Here is a 20,953-nt window from a genome sequence, read left to right as displayed (position 1 = left end):
GCACGTATATGTAGGCGTATTAATATGTTTTGTAGCGTGGTTGCTCGTGTGGTTGGGGATATGTATGTGTTCACATGTGTTATACACATAATATGATTCCTCACACAATTGGGCATGTGTAAGTGGATATAGAAATACGCGTGTTTGGTACTGTGATTTTTCATGTTACAGCAGATTACATGTATTATTGCATTTTTTAATGTGTTTATGTGTGTGCATCAAGCCTGGTTGCATGTTCTCTTATATATTTCTCCCTTTTTTCTTCTGACTATTGTAATTTTTATTTTCAGGTCCAAGGATCCGAACTTCTCTTTTTAATGACCTTAATTACACGGTGGACAACGATCAATCAAGGGTCAATTCCAAGATGCATCGAAGGTGCAAGTGATACAAGTCCGGTAAGTCACATGTTTAGAGTATTTTTTATCCACAATCACCTTTGCAATGTATTTTATTTATATCAGAATGATTAAATTCTTAAATAAATAAAATAGTTGCATTGCATTGATATTTTTATTTATGTAGTATTATTAACACGTTCGCTACCAACGTTCTCATATGAAACGAAAATCTACTGTTTTTAATTCGTCAAAAATATGCAGATTTACATGTTAGGTTTGCCGCCTATTAACATTCATGTCGGGTCTTTGTGACGGAATAATGACGCAAAGCATGAAGATAGAGCAAATGAGAGAAACGGTTTTCCGTTTCTGTCTCTCTCCTTCTTACGAGCATACTTCCGTCGACGTTTTCTATCTTTATCTCTCCTTTTGGATAGTCTCCTTCTAATTCAGTCGGGAGCGATGGCTACAATACGATATCGAACAGTTTCAAACCCAAAAGATTAATACTATCGCGTTAGAATTCAACGTAAGTTGGTTTTATTTTATTATTTTTAATAGGCGTTCTCAATTTGGTCAATTTTTTTATATTAACTCATTGTCTGCAGGAGCGAGATAAAATTCTAACCGTATCTTTTACAAAACTGTGTTTTATTATACTATACATTGTTTTTACAATTTATTTGAAGCCTCGAATTCAATAACTCCTTAGTGCGTTATACAAAGTTGAATTTAATAAACATATATATATATTTCTATAGTATAAGATGTATTTAACAAAATGCAAAAACTTGTATTGAATTATTTTTCGTAGTTTGTTCCCAATTAATTTCTAAAATTGACCTGATTTGGAGTGCTCTATACGTCTTCTTGCGCATCATTTGAAATTTTTAAAAATGCGCGGCATGCACAGTTGTACCACCTAGCGGACGCGAGGGTATTACTCCCATCGCTAGCGGTCGCAACTATTTATAATGGTAGCCGTTGGCTCCGAGTCTCGTGTTTCTCCTCTCTTTTATACTTACTCTTTCTCAGTTTCCCTGGCTCATTTCTCCTTTTCTCTCTTACGGTTTTCAAAGTGGTCGTTCTTTTTAAGCTTCGTTAATAGTGTCGCCAAGCATTCGTCCGAGTCAGACTGTGCTGTCTCTCCTCTCTTACCTGAGTGGACCGAAATAGAGCAATCGTTCGCGAGACCGACGCGATCAACGCTAAAACGACGCTACGCGACGCTTGCAGCTGTGCAGTGAGCGAACAATAAACAATAACAAGACCGACGCGTGTCGTTAAACAGTGAGTAACGGGACCTGTTGCCGGTTGCCAAAACAATCCCGTTGAATGTCGCGCGTGCCATTGGTGAGATCGTGAAATGTTCGTAAACCAGTCTCCCGCCACGGGAACGAGGAATCGTGTGTCATGGCGGTGATCGTTGTACAGAACGGCCACGTTCACGTGCACATGGCTACAATGCTGGCTATCAAGGAGATGAAGAGAGGAAGAATGAGGAGCTGACTACGAAACGGCTTGACCGTGGGAAAACCACAATCGATGAGGTAACAGTTAACGAGCAAATACGTCATATACATATAGGATAAAAATCAATTTTCGGTTCGAAACGAACGACAGATTTTTATGACAACCAAGCAAATTCACTTGTACACGCTACTTGCACGACGTTTCACCAGTGTTTGAACATTCGTTTTACGGAGCCAGAAAACGACGCCGTCCTACGGCAGCCGGAGCTCGACGGAAATTGACGATTTCTGTCGAGGGACGAGCGGGAACCACTTCGTGGTGGTTCGTGTTAATTCGCGATTTCCTGATAACGAGTGATACACGCGATAAGAACGATTATAAAATCTAACGTAGCGTAATGTGAGAATAACTGACAGCGCGATATAGATAGGAGCGTGAAAAGAAATTTTAGATTTTCATTTCCTTGAGTGCCTACTCAAAAAATAACCTTAACGATAAGCGTAGAGTGATGACTTTTTATCATTAATTGCATATAAAGTAGTTCACTTTTGTGATATTAGGCCAACGCGTGATTAATGAGTTAAAATTTGCAACGTTCCAGCCTACCAGGTATGAAGCTCCAATCACATGTAATTGTCCTTCCAAGCCTGGTCACATTAAGTAGATGATTTAAGAAGGCACGTAGTGGTAAGAAGGTCGTGTTTTTAGTTCAAGCAATTATTCTGACCATAAAGTCACGTGCGTAGGTTGATTTATTATGAACTCCATTGTTTTCGTACAATCAGAAATAGCCGTAGGCGTAGAAACGTTAAATTAGGATCTCACGTTAGTGTTTAATCCTCGTCCAGTCAACATCGAGTCAATTTTGATCCAAGGTTAGACCTATTATATCAGCGGTAATGAAACAGAGCGTATTTCCTTATATCCTCACCTTTATCAAGAGGAACATTTAAGGAATTTATGCGCTTAATTTCTCGTATTCGGCGCTCTGAAGGTGGGAACTTGTAACGAAAGAGGAATTATCACGTGACACAGTTGATCGGTTCATTGGGTATGTAAGTAAAAGAGGGGATGGTCACGTGACCAAAAAGCGTTCCTAACAGGGAATTAGCGAACGCCATATAGAACCAGAAACATTAGTAACCGGAGTTTCAAATATCACATTTAATACTTTTTCATTAAAGAAATTAATTCATTTCTTGTACAACATTTAATTAACAAAATCATATAGCCAGCAGCACTTTTTACAGCACACGCTGTTATTACATGCTTTTAACGAATACGATGCAGTCGTATCAAACGTAAATCGTTGAAATTACAAGCCGCGTGCATTACAGATCGTTGGATTTTAAAAATAGACCACAAATGATTCAATGATTAATATCGAAAACACGTTGCACTATAAACGATTAAACGTTTATTGCGCGTTCCTACCATCGTACAATTGAAACGCCTCGAAATTAACCACGAAATGTCCCGTGTATGGTTGCAAATTGTTGCGTAATAATGCATAATAACTGTGAATACCTATTTCCTGTTATTGTACATTTGTGCGTTAACAAAGTATCTCACCTAGAATACGAGCGTTACGCTCGAATGATTAACTGCTTACTGTCGACGGAGTTCCGGAAATGCGGACGATTATTTTGTAATTGCGGGTATGTAAATATCGAAAGATTTGTATTTTCAGTTCACTGAAACGTTCAGAGTAATATTTCGCTTTTAAATTGTTCGACGATTCCTTTATACTAAAAACATTTAACATGTCCCCGATAGCTATCGCATTTTCCACTGACTTTTACCTTTGTGTTTCATAAATTTATAATAATTTTTCATTTACATAATTAACCGTTAAACGATGGGTCCGCTGATACGGCAACAATTTACATTTAAAATATCAAAGTTTATTTTGTCCATACTGCAGGGAATTAAATTTGATGCAATGGATTGATCGTGAAAAATTCATGAATTAAATTGATAAATTAATAGAGTGTTCAAACGTGATAAGCGAAATTTACTTAACTAGGTTATTCGTTATCTTCTTAATATTAATAATGCTTTTTAATTATATTCATAATTAGAATATAAAGTATACTTTGAAAAAGGTAACGCTTTCTTGTTTATCCGTTTACGTAACGGAATATAATGCACCTGCTTCTCTTTAAAGATCAATACTTTAAAGGAAAGTTCTCACAGTTCAAACCATCACCCTCTTTCACATTTATTTTTATAATATTAGCACCTTATCGACAGGCAATTACTATACAATATATCTTACCCTTAGATTTAAAAAAATGTGTTAAAAAATTCTTTGATTCATAATTGAAGTATCAATTTTATATTGCAATTTTATCCAGCTATACATATAATATACAAAACGTTTTCACGATCATTGGTTGAAGAGAAACGGAGTGATGTTGTTTCACTTGCAGGAAATTAAACAAGAATGCATCGGTTGTTGGTAGAACATCAGAAGTCGTTTAGCCGACGCTTCGTTACGTCTTCACAATAGGCACGATTCAGACCGTATGTCAAGGGAATGCATACAGTTAAAGTCAGAGAGGTGCATCCGCATAAGTTGGAGTGTCGTGCGTTAGTGTGTTGCTAACAGAGAGAAATGAATAGCATCGTACGTATTCATAGGATCTTTTAACTTTGTATGCGTGTGTTGTAAACAACAGAGTCGTTCTGTTAACACATTCGCGGTGTAGTACTACGTTTATTCACGGCTTCTACGTTTCTTGCTTTAGAAATACGTAATTCAGGGAATTATTAGGAAAATAACCCTTGTTAACCCATGGAAGATAAATGTTTTAGAATTGAGGCGAACAGATACTGAGCTATACCGATCTATAATCAAATTGTTATTATATAAGGATTTGAAGAATTAATTATGTACAAAACCCTTAACCCTTTCCGATTGTACATTTTCTCCTATTCATAAGACCATTGTATCTTCGAGTATTTCAATTTTCCTTGAAAAGTTGCATAAGACACTCCGTGCATCGAATATACGTATGTATTTCTATAGTTACAAGGGTGAAGATTTTAATCTTCTTGTATACATATAATGTATTGTAATATCTTGTAACATATATTGAAACGTCGACAGGTATCCCTTTGAACAGGATTATAAATGTAGGTTCGACTTTAGAGGAAGCCCATGTTCCATTTAAAAGCTTCTTCGTTCTTTTGGTTTTTCAAATTGTCTTCTAATTTTCTCATCTGATTTCTAATTTTTCATTGAAACTTGCCAGGTGTGGCTTCTTTCTTCAGAGAGGATCTGAATTATTTTATTGGAAAAAGTTTCGAACAACTTTCCCCCGTTTTTATTGAACGTTACAGTAAATGGTTACTCGAAGTAGTTAGCGGAATTCTTCTCTAGATGTTTTCTCACAAACGATTATGCTCCATTCGTTTGTCGTCCCATTTGTAACACACCGCATGCGGAAAACAACGATATAGGATACCCCTCTAATGGCATTATGGCATTATACAAAATAGAATTGGGTGCTTGCGGGATTTCCGAAGCCGTAACAGTTAACGATGCCTTGGGCTACTTCAACCGAGCCAGTTGAGCAAAATTTGATAGCGAGACCAGCTCGGATTGACCAACTCTCTGATCGCGCCATTCTTCTTCTACTCGTGCGAATTACCAGTTGGTTAAAATACTCGTAAACGAACGGATTGCCGTTTATCTGGCACGTTATGTACCCCTCTTCGTACAGGCAACCCTAACTTCGTGATCCGTAGCTGAGAAAGTATCGTGGAAGAATATGGGAGATAAAGAAGAGACGGACCGGGAAGAGGATAAGGACGGGTGAGGATGAATATTTCTTTCCTGGACGTGTGTAGCTTTTTAAGGAAACTCGAAATCTGTGAAATTAACGCGTGAATATCCTTTAATTCGAACAGTTTCGCTTTTCGTCTGGTGTAGCTTTGAACCTTGCAAATTATTATTTCTTTTCTGGGAGAATGATTCTCGACATCAGACGACAATTTCTTCGCGCTTTTCCTCCTTCGCAATTAATTATTCCTTTATTGGCACGTTTGTACTTGCCACTTTATCAACAATTGTTACGACACTGAAGTTACAGCTGCAAAATAATATCCATTGTTATTTTATTCAGTTCTCGAAGTCAATTAAGTAGTCGCTGTTCGAGACTCGATTCGTTACCGATTTCATCGGAAGATATTCTTCATCGTGGTATCACCCGATTCTTTCGCTTTTCCTCGAATCCTTTCATTCGCTCGTCACATTTTCTTAATAAAGTTTTTAAATATGCTCGAACGAATTTGAATAGGAAGCTTTTCAGAATCCGCGCCTTCCGTATTTATCATTTAATTCTTCAACGGAGAAATTCGCTCGCTCTTCGTTCAAAAGAATCGCTTAAACGTGAATCGTTTTAGAATGCACTTGGATATTTCCAGGTAATATACTTCCTTTTTAACAGAGATGATGAATTCCTTGATGCGATAAAAATATCATCGTTTTCGTTTTCGCACGGCTTAGCGAAACTCTTTAAAATAATTAAAAAGTTGCGTTATTAATTTTACCGCTACATCTTTCTGCGTTTTAATATCAGCCAGCTCTTGAACGCTTGAAATCGTGTTAATATAAACGGTAAAGCTTTCGCCATGTCAGCTTAGCGAAATTGCCGAAGCACGTTGAGAAATTTATTATTCCATCGTCGAAAAACGCTTCCTATCACCTGCCCCCTTTGATCGTCGAACACTTTTTATTCTTTGATTAAACCCACTGTCCTCGATATTAATTATTCTTCTTGTTTTTGTCCAATTTGAATACACCGTTTGAAAAACGCTCGAGGATCTCTTCGACGATGTTACGTAATCATCAGAGCCTTGCAGCTGCTCCCATTATCATTATCTTGCACGTGTTTCGTCAATGTAAAAGGTGGAAATTAAAAAATAAACGCACATAGTTTACTGTATTATTATGCTCTATGTAATAATATCGTTTAAACGATATGTGTTTCAGACGGATTAGGCACATCTGTCTGACTGTCAAATTTGAATCATCAATAATCCGTTGCAATGCTTTATTAGTCAGAATTTAAAAATACATGTTTGTATTTAGGAGATATTAATGCTCTCGGTGTTATGCCATTTCTATTTAAAATGATTATTTTAGGGGAATGTTCTGCATTCAAATTGTTAATTGTCCTATTTTATCCTATTTCTTACTGTTTCATTTATTATAAAATATCTTTTATATCCTAGTGCAATTCCCAATAGCGACTCGCTGATTCCTGATCTTCTAACATTACTCCCGAAATTTTTCCTCATTTGCAATTCGTACGTTCGTGAATTTTAAGGTCTCGAGACTTATTTTTAGCTGCATTAGTTATGACTTGCGAATAAAATCAATAATATTATTTCTATCAAGATATATAAATATTCATTCGGTCAAAACTGATATAGATAATATTTCCGCGGATTCATTTCAAATGTTGAATTTACAACCATCCGGGAATGGTTCATTAAATTGATATTCTGTAACAGATACCTTTATCATAATTTGACCGTTAATTTCTGTTTTATTCAACAAAGTTTCTATTTATTATAAATAAATTGACGCAAAGTGTCAGTATTTCTTTACGACTGATATTTTAATCACCTTTCAAACATCCTTGAACGTCATTCGTAAGGCAATTAATGTCTCTAGGTATCGGTAAATACCTCGCGAATGATTGCTTCAAGGAAACTTTTTGATTTCGTCAGGTTTAACGAGAAAGTCGTTACTTCTCGATAAGAGCGTAAACTTTCCGAATCACTGTTGCAGTTCTTCTGCGACAGAAAAAGAAACTTTTCAAATTCCTTATCCACATTTCAATTTCTTATTCAAACTACTGCATTCGTACAGGTTTCTCCGTGATGAGTTTACATTTCGCATTTATAATTTAAGATATCGTTAGAATTCGTTAAATAAAATATTGAGAAACGATTAGCGGTTTCCTTCGTTCTTTTTACTGTTTTTGCGATAGGTAGCCGGGAAAATAGTTCGTGTTTGAAATGTTACGTGTAGTGTGAAATTAATATTTGCAATTGACAGTAATAACTTGAAGAAAAATACTCGAATTACGTGTTACGTTTGCGAAGATCATTTACGGGAGCTTACGTGATCGCCTCTAATTATATCATACGATTTCGATCGTTTGTCGAAATTGGGCTGTGTTTATATAACTGAATATCATTCGATTATAACGTAACATTAATCGCAATGTTTGAGTAGAGCTCGTCTACTCGTATTTCCAATTTCAATTAAACGTAAAAGACAACTGGAATTAGAGCCGTAGCAGGGATGGTTTAAGGGGACGAACCTCGTTTCTGTTCGCAACTTGTCCGCAAAGTTCAACATCATAGAGTTTCGAGTTACCTCGAGCATCTCGAGCCAAGTTTACAAAGTACGTTTGCACGAAGTCAAACGCGTAATCCGCATGGATGATTGTTGCTGACACGATGCACATTAAACTTCGAAATTCTCTCCTCTATCCTTGGAGAATTTATAATCTTGCACCGTAACGGATTTTCGCAAAGTTCAGATTCCTTGAACCCCATGTCATTGGTGCCTTCCAATTTTCCGTAAGAAAAATTCTTACTAAATTTAAAAGAAAAAAAAGAGGTTGTAATTTAGAAATTGATCCTACAACAAATGACAGAAATGGTAATTTGTATCTTTAATTCTTTTCTCCTAACGTTTTTCTTCGCTTATTGCTAGTGTAAATGACGAACGTCAATTCTTAATTCCTATATACACGTGATCGAGATCACGCGATTATAATGATTCGCTCAACACCATACCGGTCTCTCCTGTTTGAACAGCCGGTCAAAGTGGGAGAACCGGTGTGAGACAACAGACAAAACTGAAAGGGGAAGACACGTTTCATTATAGTATTCTCCGCGGAGCCTTCAAACACAGTTCGTTTTGATTCGTGAATCCATCGACGGCAAAGAAAAGTTATGTTCCATAGATGTGAGATTGTGTTACGTTATTTCCGACTGATAGAAACAGTTAATGGTTTGTGTTAAATCAAAGTTCATTTATTAATTACAATTACATGAATATTAATTAAGGTGGAAAATACATTGTGTTCTAATCGCAACTCCGAACCGGTCGTCGGTGATTACCCGTGGGATAGTCAAGGGTTTAATCTTTCATTCATTTTAATATCGAAATGGATCAATTTTACTGAAATAAATGGAATTCTACTGTAACATGGTAAAATATGATTTACTAACGTCAGAGATAAAACGTGTTTCAATTGATGCTCCCGGTATGCTTGAGAAAAATGTTTGTATTACTGTGACTCCCATAGTGACTTTTACCTGTTCGCTGGATTTCAGTTGCGATTTGATTGAATTTCATCGTTTGATGTTATTTTAATTTTTACCGTCTGATTGAATACGTCAGAATATTGTTGACAGATTGGCCACTTTTACGATGAATCCTTTCTACTTCATCAAGTTTGACGTAACTTTTATCAAAGAAAATTATATTGGACACGATATTTTTTCAACTTTTCCAATATACAAATTGATCCTTCTTCTACTTCGAACAGAATCAACCAACCACAGAATATTTTAATTCAAACGTGACAGTCAATTTTCGTTTATCATCTTGATCCGATCTGGTTCGTTACGAAAAGAGTCGTGTGTACAACCATTAAAAGCTTGTCTCGTTTTACCGGAATGTTTCAATTTACCGCTTTGACGGAATTCTCTGTTCTATTTACGCTACGGTCACTGTGAACGGTTAGTTACGTACTTTGTTATCCCGTTGAAACAATTACAATTGAAATGGAACACGTTAGAGCAAGTTTTTCCAAACGAAAAACACAAGTTTCCTTTGAACCCCATGCGCTATTAGAACGAAAGATACATAAATAAGCGAGGAGGACAAATTTAATTGCAAAAACTTTGTTTTCGAAACGAAACGAACGGTGCTGTTTGAGAAACCGTTCTCCTGTTAATAGTTCGAAAGTTGAGCCGACGTTGTAACGTTGTTAAATGTTGTAATACATGATCATACGTTATCGTCTGTACAGGGTAATTCTGTAACTGGGTCAGGTTAGTACGTAAAGTTAGAAAAAATTATAGAGGAGTTGTTATTTTACTGTTTAATAAACTCTAATTACCATGATCTTCATGAATTATTTCTAATTGCTCTTCAGCAATTAATCCTTCCTGTATATGCAATTTAAATTGATGGCTATAAGAGGAATATTATTGAAAAAGTTTAAATTTTCAAAGTCTAGTAGAAAAAATACACACGTGATATACGTGTTCTGTTTATGTATCTAAACCGGTCAGGTTCGTTTGTCCTCGATCGTGAAAAACATCGTGTTTACACAGTTCTGTATCCATGTCTCATTTAATGTGTATAAATTTCATCATTCGATGTAAATTTTCGATTTTGCAATTTAAAATCCAACATTAATACGTTCACTAAGTTGAATAGTTATAAATAAGAGTTTAAGTACTGTACTAATGTTTTCCAACAGAATTAAGAAAAAAATGGGTAATTATTTAGAAGTTGGTCCTCCTCACCGATTTTCGTGACCTTGAAATATGTTGTCAAGGTCATCATTCTGAACAACTTTTCCCTATACATGTTACCGCCGCTCGGCCTTAGTTTCCGAGATATTCGTAAAAAACTGCAGTTATACTTATGTCACCAGTACACTGGATTCCGGGAAATATGGAGACTGAATAGTGATTGAAAGAGTAATTGAAGTGGTTTGAGGTTAGGGTTAGGGTTAGGGTTAGGGTTAGGTTAGCTTAGGTTAGGTTTAGGTTAGGTTTAGGTTCAGAGCGTACATGGCGTGATACGAGAACTAATATTCCTCGTTATGATACTCGTACGTCCCATTACGTGGGATATATAGCTGAGTTTTTATTCCGATATCAACATCATGTTAATGATCTTATAATGGCATTTTTCGACGTGATGGGCTAAATGTTTCCGATTTCTGACAAAACACAAAATGAATAATAGGTATACAGTATATAAAAAGTGAAATAAAGAGTAATTATAACGTGAAAAAATCAAAAATAAAACCCTAACCCTAACCCTAACCTCAAACCACTTCAATCACTCTTTCAATCATCATTCAGTCTCCATTTTTCCCTTGAATACAGTGTACTCGTAATCTAAGTTTAACTAAAGATTTTTGCAAATATCTCGGAAACTAAGGCCGAGCGGCGGTAACATGTATAGGGAAAAGTTGTTCAGAATGATGACCTTGATAACATATTTCAAGGTCACGAAAATCGGTGAGGAGGACCAACTTCTAAATAATTACAAAAAAATGTTCTTGTAATTTTCATGAGATGGTAATATTAATTGATACTTTGAATACTGCGGTGTAAAAGATCGTGAAATTTTTTAATTTATTCACTTGATGTTTTACACAAGTAGTTGCGTATTATTATTGCTTGAAATTTTAGATTTATATTTTTGTGGCGCTTGTCACCCGCATGACATTCAACGTGTTGGATTTACAGCATAATCCGTAAAATCACGTGAAGTTTTAAAGGTGACTCGTTTGAACAGTGATTTACGTTTAAGAGAATTTCGAAGTGTGGTTTTTATCGGGTGCCCCTGACGTAATATCTTGCTAGAAAATGTGAATGACGTGGTCGTCGTTGCTGTTAGTGAAACGCGGAGTTGCAGAGGAGATCGCAGGAAAGTGCATCAGTTCATTTACGGTTACACGAATCCCGTCTTTTGTCATCTGCTGGAGTATTTCTCATCTAAAAAAAAACATTCAGGAAAATGTTCATCGAATGTTTACCCTGGTTCAGTTGGCTAAGCTGCAACACTTCCTCACCGGAACCTACTAAAGTATATGGATTGAGCTTTAAGTGAGTCTATGCATTATAAATTTGATTTTTTTTTTTTTTATCAATCTTTACGTTTACTTTGAAAACGATTACAAATTTCCTTTGAGATTTATACGATAACATAGTGTTGGGCGTTTGTATTTATTTTGAAAATAACATCGCGATCTCAAATTTATTTTCTCGAGATTTATGTGGTACAAGTGGTGCACGGATTATATTAGATTTACTTTGAAAATTATCCCATGTTTTCTTTGAAATTTATATGATAATAGATTGTACGGGTTACAAATGAGTCTTTATGTTTATTTTCAAAACGGCACTATAATCTCAAATGTATTTTCTTAATATCTGGAAGATGATTGTTGCATAGTTATTGTTAATGAAAATATAATTGAAGGTAGAAAATTGAATGATTCGGAGTATTATTACCGACTGACCGAATGCGTTATTTTTACTCTTATCTGGAATATTGAAATTCAGTTGATACAAGAGACAAACTATCGCCTTATATTTATAAACGTCGAGAGGAAACTTGAATAAATTTACATGAATTGTCAAGAGTCAATGTACAAACCGTGTGCTGTTGACAATTTCATTTGAATATCTCAAATCTTGCGCGGACCGTAGAAAATTTGTTACGAAATTTTACCCGTTTCAAACTGTGAATAATTAATAGACCTATTCAGAAATCAAGGGAATATCGGACGACGAACATAGCGAACAAATTTTAATATTTCAAATTGATGGAAATTCATTTAGAAATCAAGTCCCTTTCAGTCTATTTTAATTCAATAAAGAATCAATTGTACTTCTGAAATGAAGCTTCTCATTTAACATTTCGAGTTGCTCGAATTTACTGAATCTTCCTTGATTCTGGAATTATAATGCTGCTTGGAATTATGTAAAGTACATGATAATTTTTAGAAAAATTCACAGTTGCTCCAGAAACTTTCACATTGTTGAAATTAGGACAAACTGTAACATTGCTCCAGATTTGATGATTTTCGTGTACCAGATTCCGTCCTTTGATAATTATGGAATAGAATGTTTAGGTCATGACAACATATTGACAATGAGTCACGTTACTTTGCATAACTTTACGTACAATGATAATACGTTACGTAGACTCTAGTATTAATAGATTCTATAATTGTATCAGATCAGTTGTAATAACAATTACATGATTTCCTCATTTTTATTCGATATTAAATCACGCGTTCTCTGCCGAGCGAACAATTATTACATATATCTTTTCTGGTTTCAAGTGGTTTGCGATCAAAGTGGTTAATAGTTAACCATGTAATAAAGTTAACTTTAAAACTATACACGTCGGGGGAGATTAACGAGCCGGCCGTGAAATTCGTTCAGCTACTCGTGTAACGCAATTCTCGGGCTTCATAAATTCCGTTGTCGGAAATAAGCACGTACAAGCCGTTTAATCTTTGTTTGAAACGCCTCGGTACGAATGGTCAGACTATTTCTAATCGACCCAGGCCTCGACAGAAGTGACTGTGATCACGCGAAGTGTTTCCAACCGGAATAAACAAATTAGCATCGAGGCTGGTTAGAATTTTCTTGGTCAACAAGAGTCACCTGTGTATGTATATACAAAGTCTCTGGTTTCGCAAGCATCCACTATTGCTCCTCAAGATATCCATCTACCCTGTGATTTTGCAAGTTTTTCAAATCATTTTATATACAATATATCAATTTTTATAGAATTAAAGAATAGTTAGTAATTTGAAAATATGAATCGAATGCTAGTAGTTCTAACGTTAATCAATTCATCACCGCAGTAGAAATAGCCATAACTATGATACTGAAATTATGATACTGCATCGAATAGTATGAAATATGTAAGTATCTAATAAAAATCGATACATCTACGAAAGGATTGATATCCATTTGGTACTTTTTGAAATGATGAAAGTATCTTAGTATTGGATAGATATCAATATTTTGTAGAAATATCAAATTGATAATTTCTCATTGGAATGTTATCAGTATTTCTCGATACAATATCGTTGATGGATTGTAAAAATGACGTTATTTATAGGATGACTTGACATTTAGGATATTACTTTTGAACAAAAGGAAGCATTATATTCTTGAACCTTTTTCGTTAATGAATCTGTCCAACCAGCCTGATTTTGTTCCACGAGTAAAGTGTTACCTGAAGTCCAGCAGATACAGAGAAATAACGAGGCGAATGGTAGAAAAGCTCGCAACTGGGAATCTCTAAATGGGTCGCAGCTTTTTGATTGAGCTTTCAGTTCTTCAACGAGGAGCACCCAGTTTGCTCACCTTTTATTCCTCCTTTCACGCTTCTTCATTGTGATCTCTTCGAGTGAAAATGATTCCTTAGCCGGGACTTTTACAATGAGAGTTAAACGGAAGTTTCTTTCTTTTACTTCCTACTTTTTTCTTACCTTAAATTATTATTGTTAGATTTATTCTTTAATCTTCAATTTATTAACAGTAAGAGGCACGGAATAGAAAAGTTGAAATTCAAAAATTAACTAAAAAATGCAAAAGAATCGATTTAAATATACTCATTGCTTTACTGGAATTACTGGAAATAAAGAATTTCCCTGTTACTTTTGTTCTCCCGTTTTTTCTGGTGCTTGCCTTAGCCGGTTTCCCCGTCCGACTTTTCATGGAATAAAATTCCATTATAAGTTGGCGTGGTAGTTTTTCGTTTGTCCCTTTTCTCCTCGATCTCTGAATCCGAAACGTGGCTTCCTTGACCTCCATTCATAATGAAATTCAAATGGTTCCTTTTTTTTTTCGATGTGAATACAAGCTTGTCGCGCGAAAAGGTCAAGGGTCAAAGCACTAGTGGTTGATTTCGTTTGCATGGTAATATCTTAATTGCAATGCTTTGAAAATTAATTAGTAGTTAATTAGATAAAATGCAGCGACGTACAGATTTTTAACGAGCCGCTCGAGTTCCTTGAGAACTCGCCTCGTTACTTCTCCTCGCATGGTTTGTCTGTTTACTGTTTCAACAATGCTGATAAATACATTAATTGTAAACGTTTGTCTTTAAATATTTTCCTGATAAACAAATTAATCATTTCTTTGTGTAATTATATTCAGTTATGAATATCTCTCATCCCGATTGAAACTTTTCAATTCGTTCAAAGTTTAGCTTCAGTTTCTCCGATGGTTTCCATTCAATTGGAAGCCTGTTTACCTGCATAAAGTTTTCAAATGAAAGCACGGAATGCTTCCGTTTCGTTCGTTGTTTAATTTTTTAGATATTTATTAAATAAATAAAGAGGATGGTTCGAGCCGGAGTGAACGTTAATTCGAATGAATATTCAAGAGGTGAAAAGCAGTATGAGGCAAAGCATTCTCTGGGATCCCACGTCGACAGTTATCGGATAATGAAATTCTTTTTTTTTCCCTTCCGTATTTTCGACAATATGCAAATTTACTGCATACAGCTAAATCCGAATCAATTTTCGTGATGAAACGTACAGATACATGCGTGTTCGTCTAAACTATACATGTGCATTTCCACTGCGAGAGCCATCGTATCAATAGAAATTTCGTTGATAATTATATTCAGAACCCTTCTTTCTTTTTTCTTTTGTAATTTCTTGATTTTCTCGCCCTAGCTATCAGTGATCTTCAGGACAATCAACCTGTTGATTATAAATCGCGACAGGTGCTTGCGAAGTTGATATCGTTACAGCGACTGAACTTTCGTTTCTGAATTGAAAATATCAGAAAATATAATAATTGAATCTTTAATTACTTGCTGACAATTAAATATTGTAATCAGAAACGAAAGGTTGGTTATCATTTTTACACATTTAAGTAGATATTTCTCAGGTGCACTTTTTGTATAGTTATGTATACACTGTATTTTATCCTATTTTGTATGTCCCCTGTAAAATCTCGTAAAAGATATATTTTTCTATTTTGAAATGCTTCGAGAGAGGGGGCACACATTCTAAAGACCTCCGTACATAGTTACAGATATTCATGAAGCATAAATGCTATTTTATTGTACTTTTGTAATTTTAATTACAATTTGCGTTGTTCTCAGCGAACTAATTTTTTATTATTCAGAAATATTCTAACAAATATGTATGTATCGAACACCTCTCAATTATAATTGGATCGGATTTTCAGTAACCGCCGAGATGGTTCCCTGATCCTGTTTAAATTTTCATCGTACCCTCGTGTTGCTCCAGATTCGCCTGGTTTCGTCGAAATAGATTCCCACAGTCGATTCTTTTTCCCAACATTTTCACGTCATGTTACCGCGAAATCGATTCACGCTTTTATCTCGGTCGCAGACACCCTTCTTGTTTTCGATAAGCAAATCGGTGCCACACGGTTCTGACGCAATCGAATGTGCATACTCGTTTCGAAACCAGTCAAATCGAAGAAACATTTGCACATATCGCTTGTACTTACTCGAATAATTTGCTTACTTTCAAGTTTCCTTTTTTGGAACGCCAGTTACCCTTCACTGTTAACCTTACGGATGCGCCGATTTAAGAGGCGTTTAAAAATAGGTCAACTTTAGGCCGTACTAGATGTGACTAAGTATTTCTACTGTGGCAGACAATGTATTAATACCGCAGTGAAAATGGACATGTGTAGTCAGACATATTAAACCATTAATTAAGAAACATACGAATAGCTTGTTGAAACATTCAATTTTCAACCTTATGCTGTTAATATAATAACAGTTTGAAACATTTCCTCTCATCACTCTTATTAATACAAAATTTGTCATGTTTTTATTAACGTATAAACCCCTGAGGCATTTAACATGTTAATCCTTTGCTCTCCATTAGCCTTGTCGGGTTAATGATGCAAGAAGTACAGCAATGTTTATTTGGTAACTTTATAATTGGAATATAAATTTTAAGCATTTCGAAAAATTCCCTTGGAGAAAAATGAAATTTAATTTTCTACGTAATGGTCCCGTAAAAGTGTTCTCGAATTTGTTCCTTAATCCTGTTAGAAGATCGTCGGAGTGCAAAGGGTTAAAATAGAAAGTTAATTGTAAAATGGTCTGCTGACACACGTGTGCTGTTTTTTTGTTCGTGTGCTGCGTGTGTGTGCCCCGTCCCTCGAGGGCAGCCAGTGCTTTCAGTGATCGTATACCACCATTTCGGTGTTTTCTCGTGTGCATTGTAGGTTGCTCGGATTGTCGCCGGAACTAGGACAACGGGTGCATTTCGCAGAGGGCACGAACTTACGATGCCGCGAAGATAAGAAACCGTCCGATGAGTCGGAGGAAAGGTTGGCAATGTGTGAAAGGGAGCAGATTGTGTGGCAAGAAACGAGAGATTCGTGTGATTGGCTTGTGTGAAAGCACTTTTCTCTTCCCTATTTTCTTTATTTTTATTTATTTTTTTTTATTTTTGTGGAATTTGCCCTTGTGGTTCTGGATTGCAGTGTCTGAAGAGATGGATCCTTTCATCTGTAAATTTGACTGGTAGGGTGGTTTTTTTGTTACTATATAATTTGCAAAAATGAACACAAAATCTTGTTAAGAATGTATGATATGTTATTGAAATTATTTAATATCAATGTAAGTAAATCATTTTCTGGGAAAATAGTATTATTGGTTCAGTTTTGCTTCTCACTGTATGCCAAAGGTATACAATGTACCTATCCATTGAACGATGAGACTGCATTTGTCACTGATAAAAATGATCGACGTGACACGTTTGGAAAAAGATTTTATTATCAAAGCTCTATACAATAAATCCCTTTAACGATTCCAAAAACGTTTACATGGATTTTCCAGAGAATATTGGAAGTCCTGCAGCGAAATTCTTTTCAATCTTTCGGTTGTCCAGAATATGTCATATAAATAGCCAAAACGTGATCATCTTTTGGGATCACGTCCATCTTGGATAGAGAAAAATATGTGCTAGCATCAGGTCCTTGAAATAGGGCGGATTGCAGATCCTTTGGTGATCCTCTGCCTTTTGCTTTATCAATTGCTGATATGAAAACGAATGCAAGTATTTTATATTGCAAGTAGAAATCAGCAATTAGTAATTTTATATCTTTTTAAATATCATTCCATAAATAGTCTTGAAATCTAAAATAACAAAAGTGATAAATTCTGCGAAACGGGTGGTCGTCAGAATGTTAATTAAATCTCTAATACAAATTTGATTAGGAAATACCAAATTTGATCAAGATAAACATAGAATTCCATGGAACATAAGTCGGGAATCCTAGCTCTGATGGATTAAGATTTCGTAGAATAACTTTAAAGAAGTATTATTAGAATGATGGAGGGTTTTAATTACATTTCTAAATTAATTCCGATTTTCGTTGAAATGAGGATGAAAATTACTGAAAGAGATTAAGGAGAGTTTCACAGGACAGAGCAACGCGAATTGTAACAATTAATCAGAACGATGGAACGTATTCCGTGGAAAGTTCTAAATGTAGCTGTCAGTTTCTCGTTAGGTTATTACATACGCGGGGATTCTGTGGAAACCGAGATACCGTATGGTGACCTTTCAAATTTAATCATTCGTCTGCGCTTTTATCGTGCCGGAATTCAACGGGAGATTTGGATTAGCTAATAGGATAAACGTAACATGGATCGTCGAATTCAAACGGATTAATTTGGGCGTGAACGATGAATGAACACGTTCTTGCGTGAATTATATAATTGGTTAAAGGCTAATTTAGGAAATTTCACGGTGCTTCGTGACAATTTTATCTACCACATCAGACGAATCTTGTTACTCTTTATGATAAAAATAGCAAAAAATTAGTTTCACAAAATTATCTTTTCTTAGGCAATCAAGCATCAATCAAGAAATATAATTCATTAAAGTAAAGAAAAATAGTAATTTTCTAAATATAGGACAGGTTACTCTCCAATAGGCGTTCGAACGGTAATTTCGTTTTAGTTTCAGTACTAGATCACACATAATGTATAGAGGTCGTTCCAAATTTCAACGTAAACTGAATTTTACGAGCACTATACCTCGTCTGTATTATGCATGTTCCGTGCTTAATATTTGTTACCGGTGCTTCGCGGAACATCGTTAAACTTTGTGATTTAAACGGCTAGGAAAGCTTGGAAAGTTGCTTTGCAATTTTCAATTTATGTTAATGGTTGAGGGGAAACAGAATCATATGTGTACCTCATTTGAAAATCTATAAACACGACTTCATTTATATTTCTTAATTATTAAACTCGATCTCCGCTTCGATCAAGAGAAGTTACGCATAGCAAAAAGGAAAGGGATATTTTATTTCTTTCTGTTTTTACAATTACGTATCATTCTCTAATTAATTGTCCAATTATTTCAAGAATTATTTCTCGAGCAAAGGGTGTGACGTACGCTTTGGTCATCATCCACTCGCTCAATCACTGTCCCTAATGGTAGAACATTTCATTTTTTTCCCCCCGATGTATTTTCCTCCATATTTTCAACAAATGAGTCAACAACGATCGCGTCATACTTGGAGCGATCCACAAATCACTAGACACGCGAACTTTCCTAAGAAGTCACGGATTTATATTTGCAAAAATGTCGAGGCTGCCGGTCGTAAGTTATGCGCATACGTAATGCTGAAGTTATATCTACACGATTCTTTATTCCCGCACACTGCTACCTATTTTACATGCCGTCTCCTTTTTAATCCTCACGCACGTCCATATATTACACCAGTGCGTGGTAAACACTTAGGTGCGTATGGTGGAAATAAAAATTGTTTATTACATTGACGATAAAACGTTGTGTTATATTAAAAATGATAAAAAGTCGTCGCATCTACTATTTAATAAAAAGAAAACTGAAAAATCTCATAAATACTAATCCGAGCAATTAAAGTGACCTAGATGCTAGGTAATCAAGCGTTGAATAATGAGCAGCAAATACAAAGTTCCATAATTATGGATTTCGTAAAGATCAGAATGGACGGTGATAGAGTTAATTTTTTATTCGAATCGGGTTTCCATGCACGACGCATTTAGAATCAGAAGATTCCATGTGGCAGGAAATCGATTCTTTTCAGCTTGCAAACGAGAACGAGAGCTTTCGCGTGTTACTTCATTTTCTTTTTTCCTCCCTCAAAAATTAAGAATTCCGTTGAGCTAGGCATTCAAAACACGAATTATTTTTTTGTTTTTTGTTACCGCGAATCGCATTCGAAAAATTTTCAACGAGAAAACAAGGCGTTCGAGGAAGAATTTTGGGAAAAAAGAATTTTGTCCCTTTGAATTTCAAATTTTTCTGTGTTTTCCAAGTTTTATCGTGGGAAAAACCGCTTGTTCTCCTTCCGGGTCGAGTGTTTTTCGAGTGAAGTGAAAATGTCGCGCGGTGCTAATCGGTCGTATCGATTATTCCGCATAGAAATGGGGCTAGAACATTCCGCTTTCGATAACGTGGCTGAATAAAAAAACGTCGTGGCTGATTTTCAACGTAAACCCGGCGGAAAATATTAATCGATGTCGTTTATTATTTAATGAGCGCTGTTTTATCGAGTCGCGGATATCGTTTATATGTATTTATTTGTTTCGCCTGCATCGATTGCTCGTCAACCTGCAAACCAGCCACGTTGCGTGTCGAACGCGGAAATTTTTGAAACGCTTAATCTTTAATTGTTTCAATTCGAGTGCATTTTAATTAGAGCAAAATCGAAGTGACAGAATGCACACTCCCGGTTTACCTGTTCGTTAAAAAAAAACACGCAATAGTTAATATTTCGAATATTGCGGTTGAAAGTAAAATTTGCAAACTCGTATACGACATTTTGTCTATTTATTTTTTAACGATCAATTAACTGTGTCTATCCATAAACAGTTTCCAACAGCGAAAGGTTACGGTTGATGATTCAATGTGCGCTTGATAAATTTACTGTTGCGATAGTTTCCAGCTACTTAAAGAATCATTTTTGATAATATTCGATTTTCGTCGATACTTCGCCACATGGGTGGCAGGAGAAAGGGGAAAGAAACCAAAAGGGAGGATGACGGAAGTCCGTTTCGTCGTTGACAGACGACAATCAATTCGAGGAACTCGTGAGAAATAGGATCTGCCGAGTCGACCTCTATACCAACGATGACTCGCGTTATTCTTTGGCTATTACTCGGAACGTAACAAAAGTAAAATCAATCAAACGGTCGATGAAACACTTCGCCCTAAAAATTGTCCTCGACCCAGCAATCAAATATCCAACGCGTGTAGATAAGAAAAAATTCAATTACGATTTCTTTTTTATCGCGATGCCCGATGACTCCGCTATACAATTAACGTATCTTGATTTCA

At 35.7% G+C, this 20,953-nt stretch overlaps 2 protein-coding genes across 2 annotated transcripts in view; both read left to right on the top strand.

Annotated features, from left to right (window-relative positions):
• Positions 1 to 1,391: 1,391 nt before the first annotated feature.
• Positions 1,392 to 20,953, top strand: part of rdgA (retinal degeneration A) — a 42,034-nt gene continuing 22,472 nt past the window's right edge. The window contains exon 1 of the mRNA XM_034339486.2: positions 1,392 to 1,891. The gene's annotated coding sequence lies outside the window, so the exon portion shown is untranslated. The remainder of the gene's footprint in view (positions 1,892 to 20,953) is intronic.
• Positions 5,641 to 20,952, top strand: LOC143305726 (uncharacterized). The gene is made up of 4 exons (XM_076690471.1): positions 5,641 to 8,853; positions 11,283 to 11,699; positions 16,842 to 16,946; positions 17,103 to 20,952. Exons 2-4 carry the CDS (start codon positions 11,611 to 11,613, stop codon positions 17,107 to 17,109), a joined length of 201 nt encoding a protein of 66 aa, XP_076546586.1. The 5' UTR covers positions 5,641 to 8,853; positions 11,283 to 11,610; the 3' UTR covers positions 17,110 to 20,952.

This window comes from Osmia lignaria, chromosome 10 (assembly GCF_051020975.1).
Source record: "Osmia lignaria lignaria isolate PbOS001 chromosome 10, iyOsmLign1, whole genome shotgun sequence".
Lineage (NCBI taxonomy): Eukaryota > Metazoa > Arthropoda > Insecta > Hymenoptera > Megachilidae > Osmia > Osmia lignaria.
The sequence above is the reverse complement of the archived record's forward strand: the minus strand, read 5'-3'. Positions and strand labels throughout refer to the sequence as shown.

Bases quoted from the DNA above. Each gene is read 5' to 3' on its own strand.
- LOC143305726 (XM_076690471.1), top strand. From the start codon at position 11,611: ATGTTCATCGAATGTTTACCCTGGTTCAGTTGGCTAAGCTGCAACACT. The intron at 11,700-16,841 runs GTGAGTCTATGC...TGTGCATTGTAG, and splicing joins GTATATGGATTGAGCTTTAA to GTTGCTCGGATTGTCGCCGG.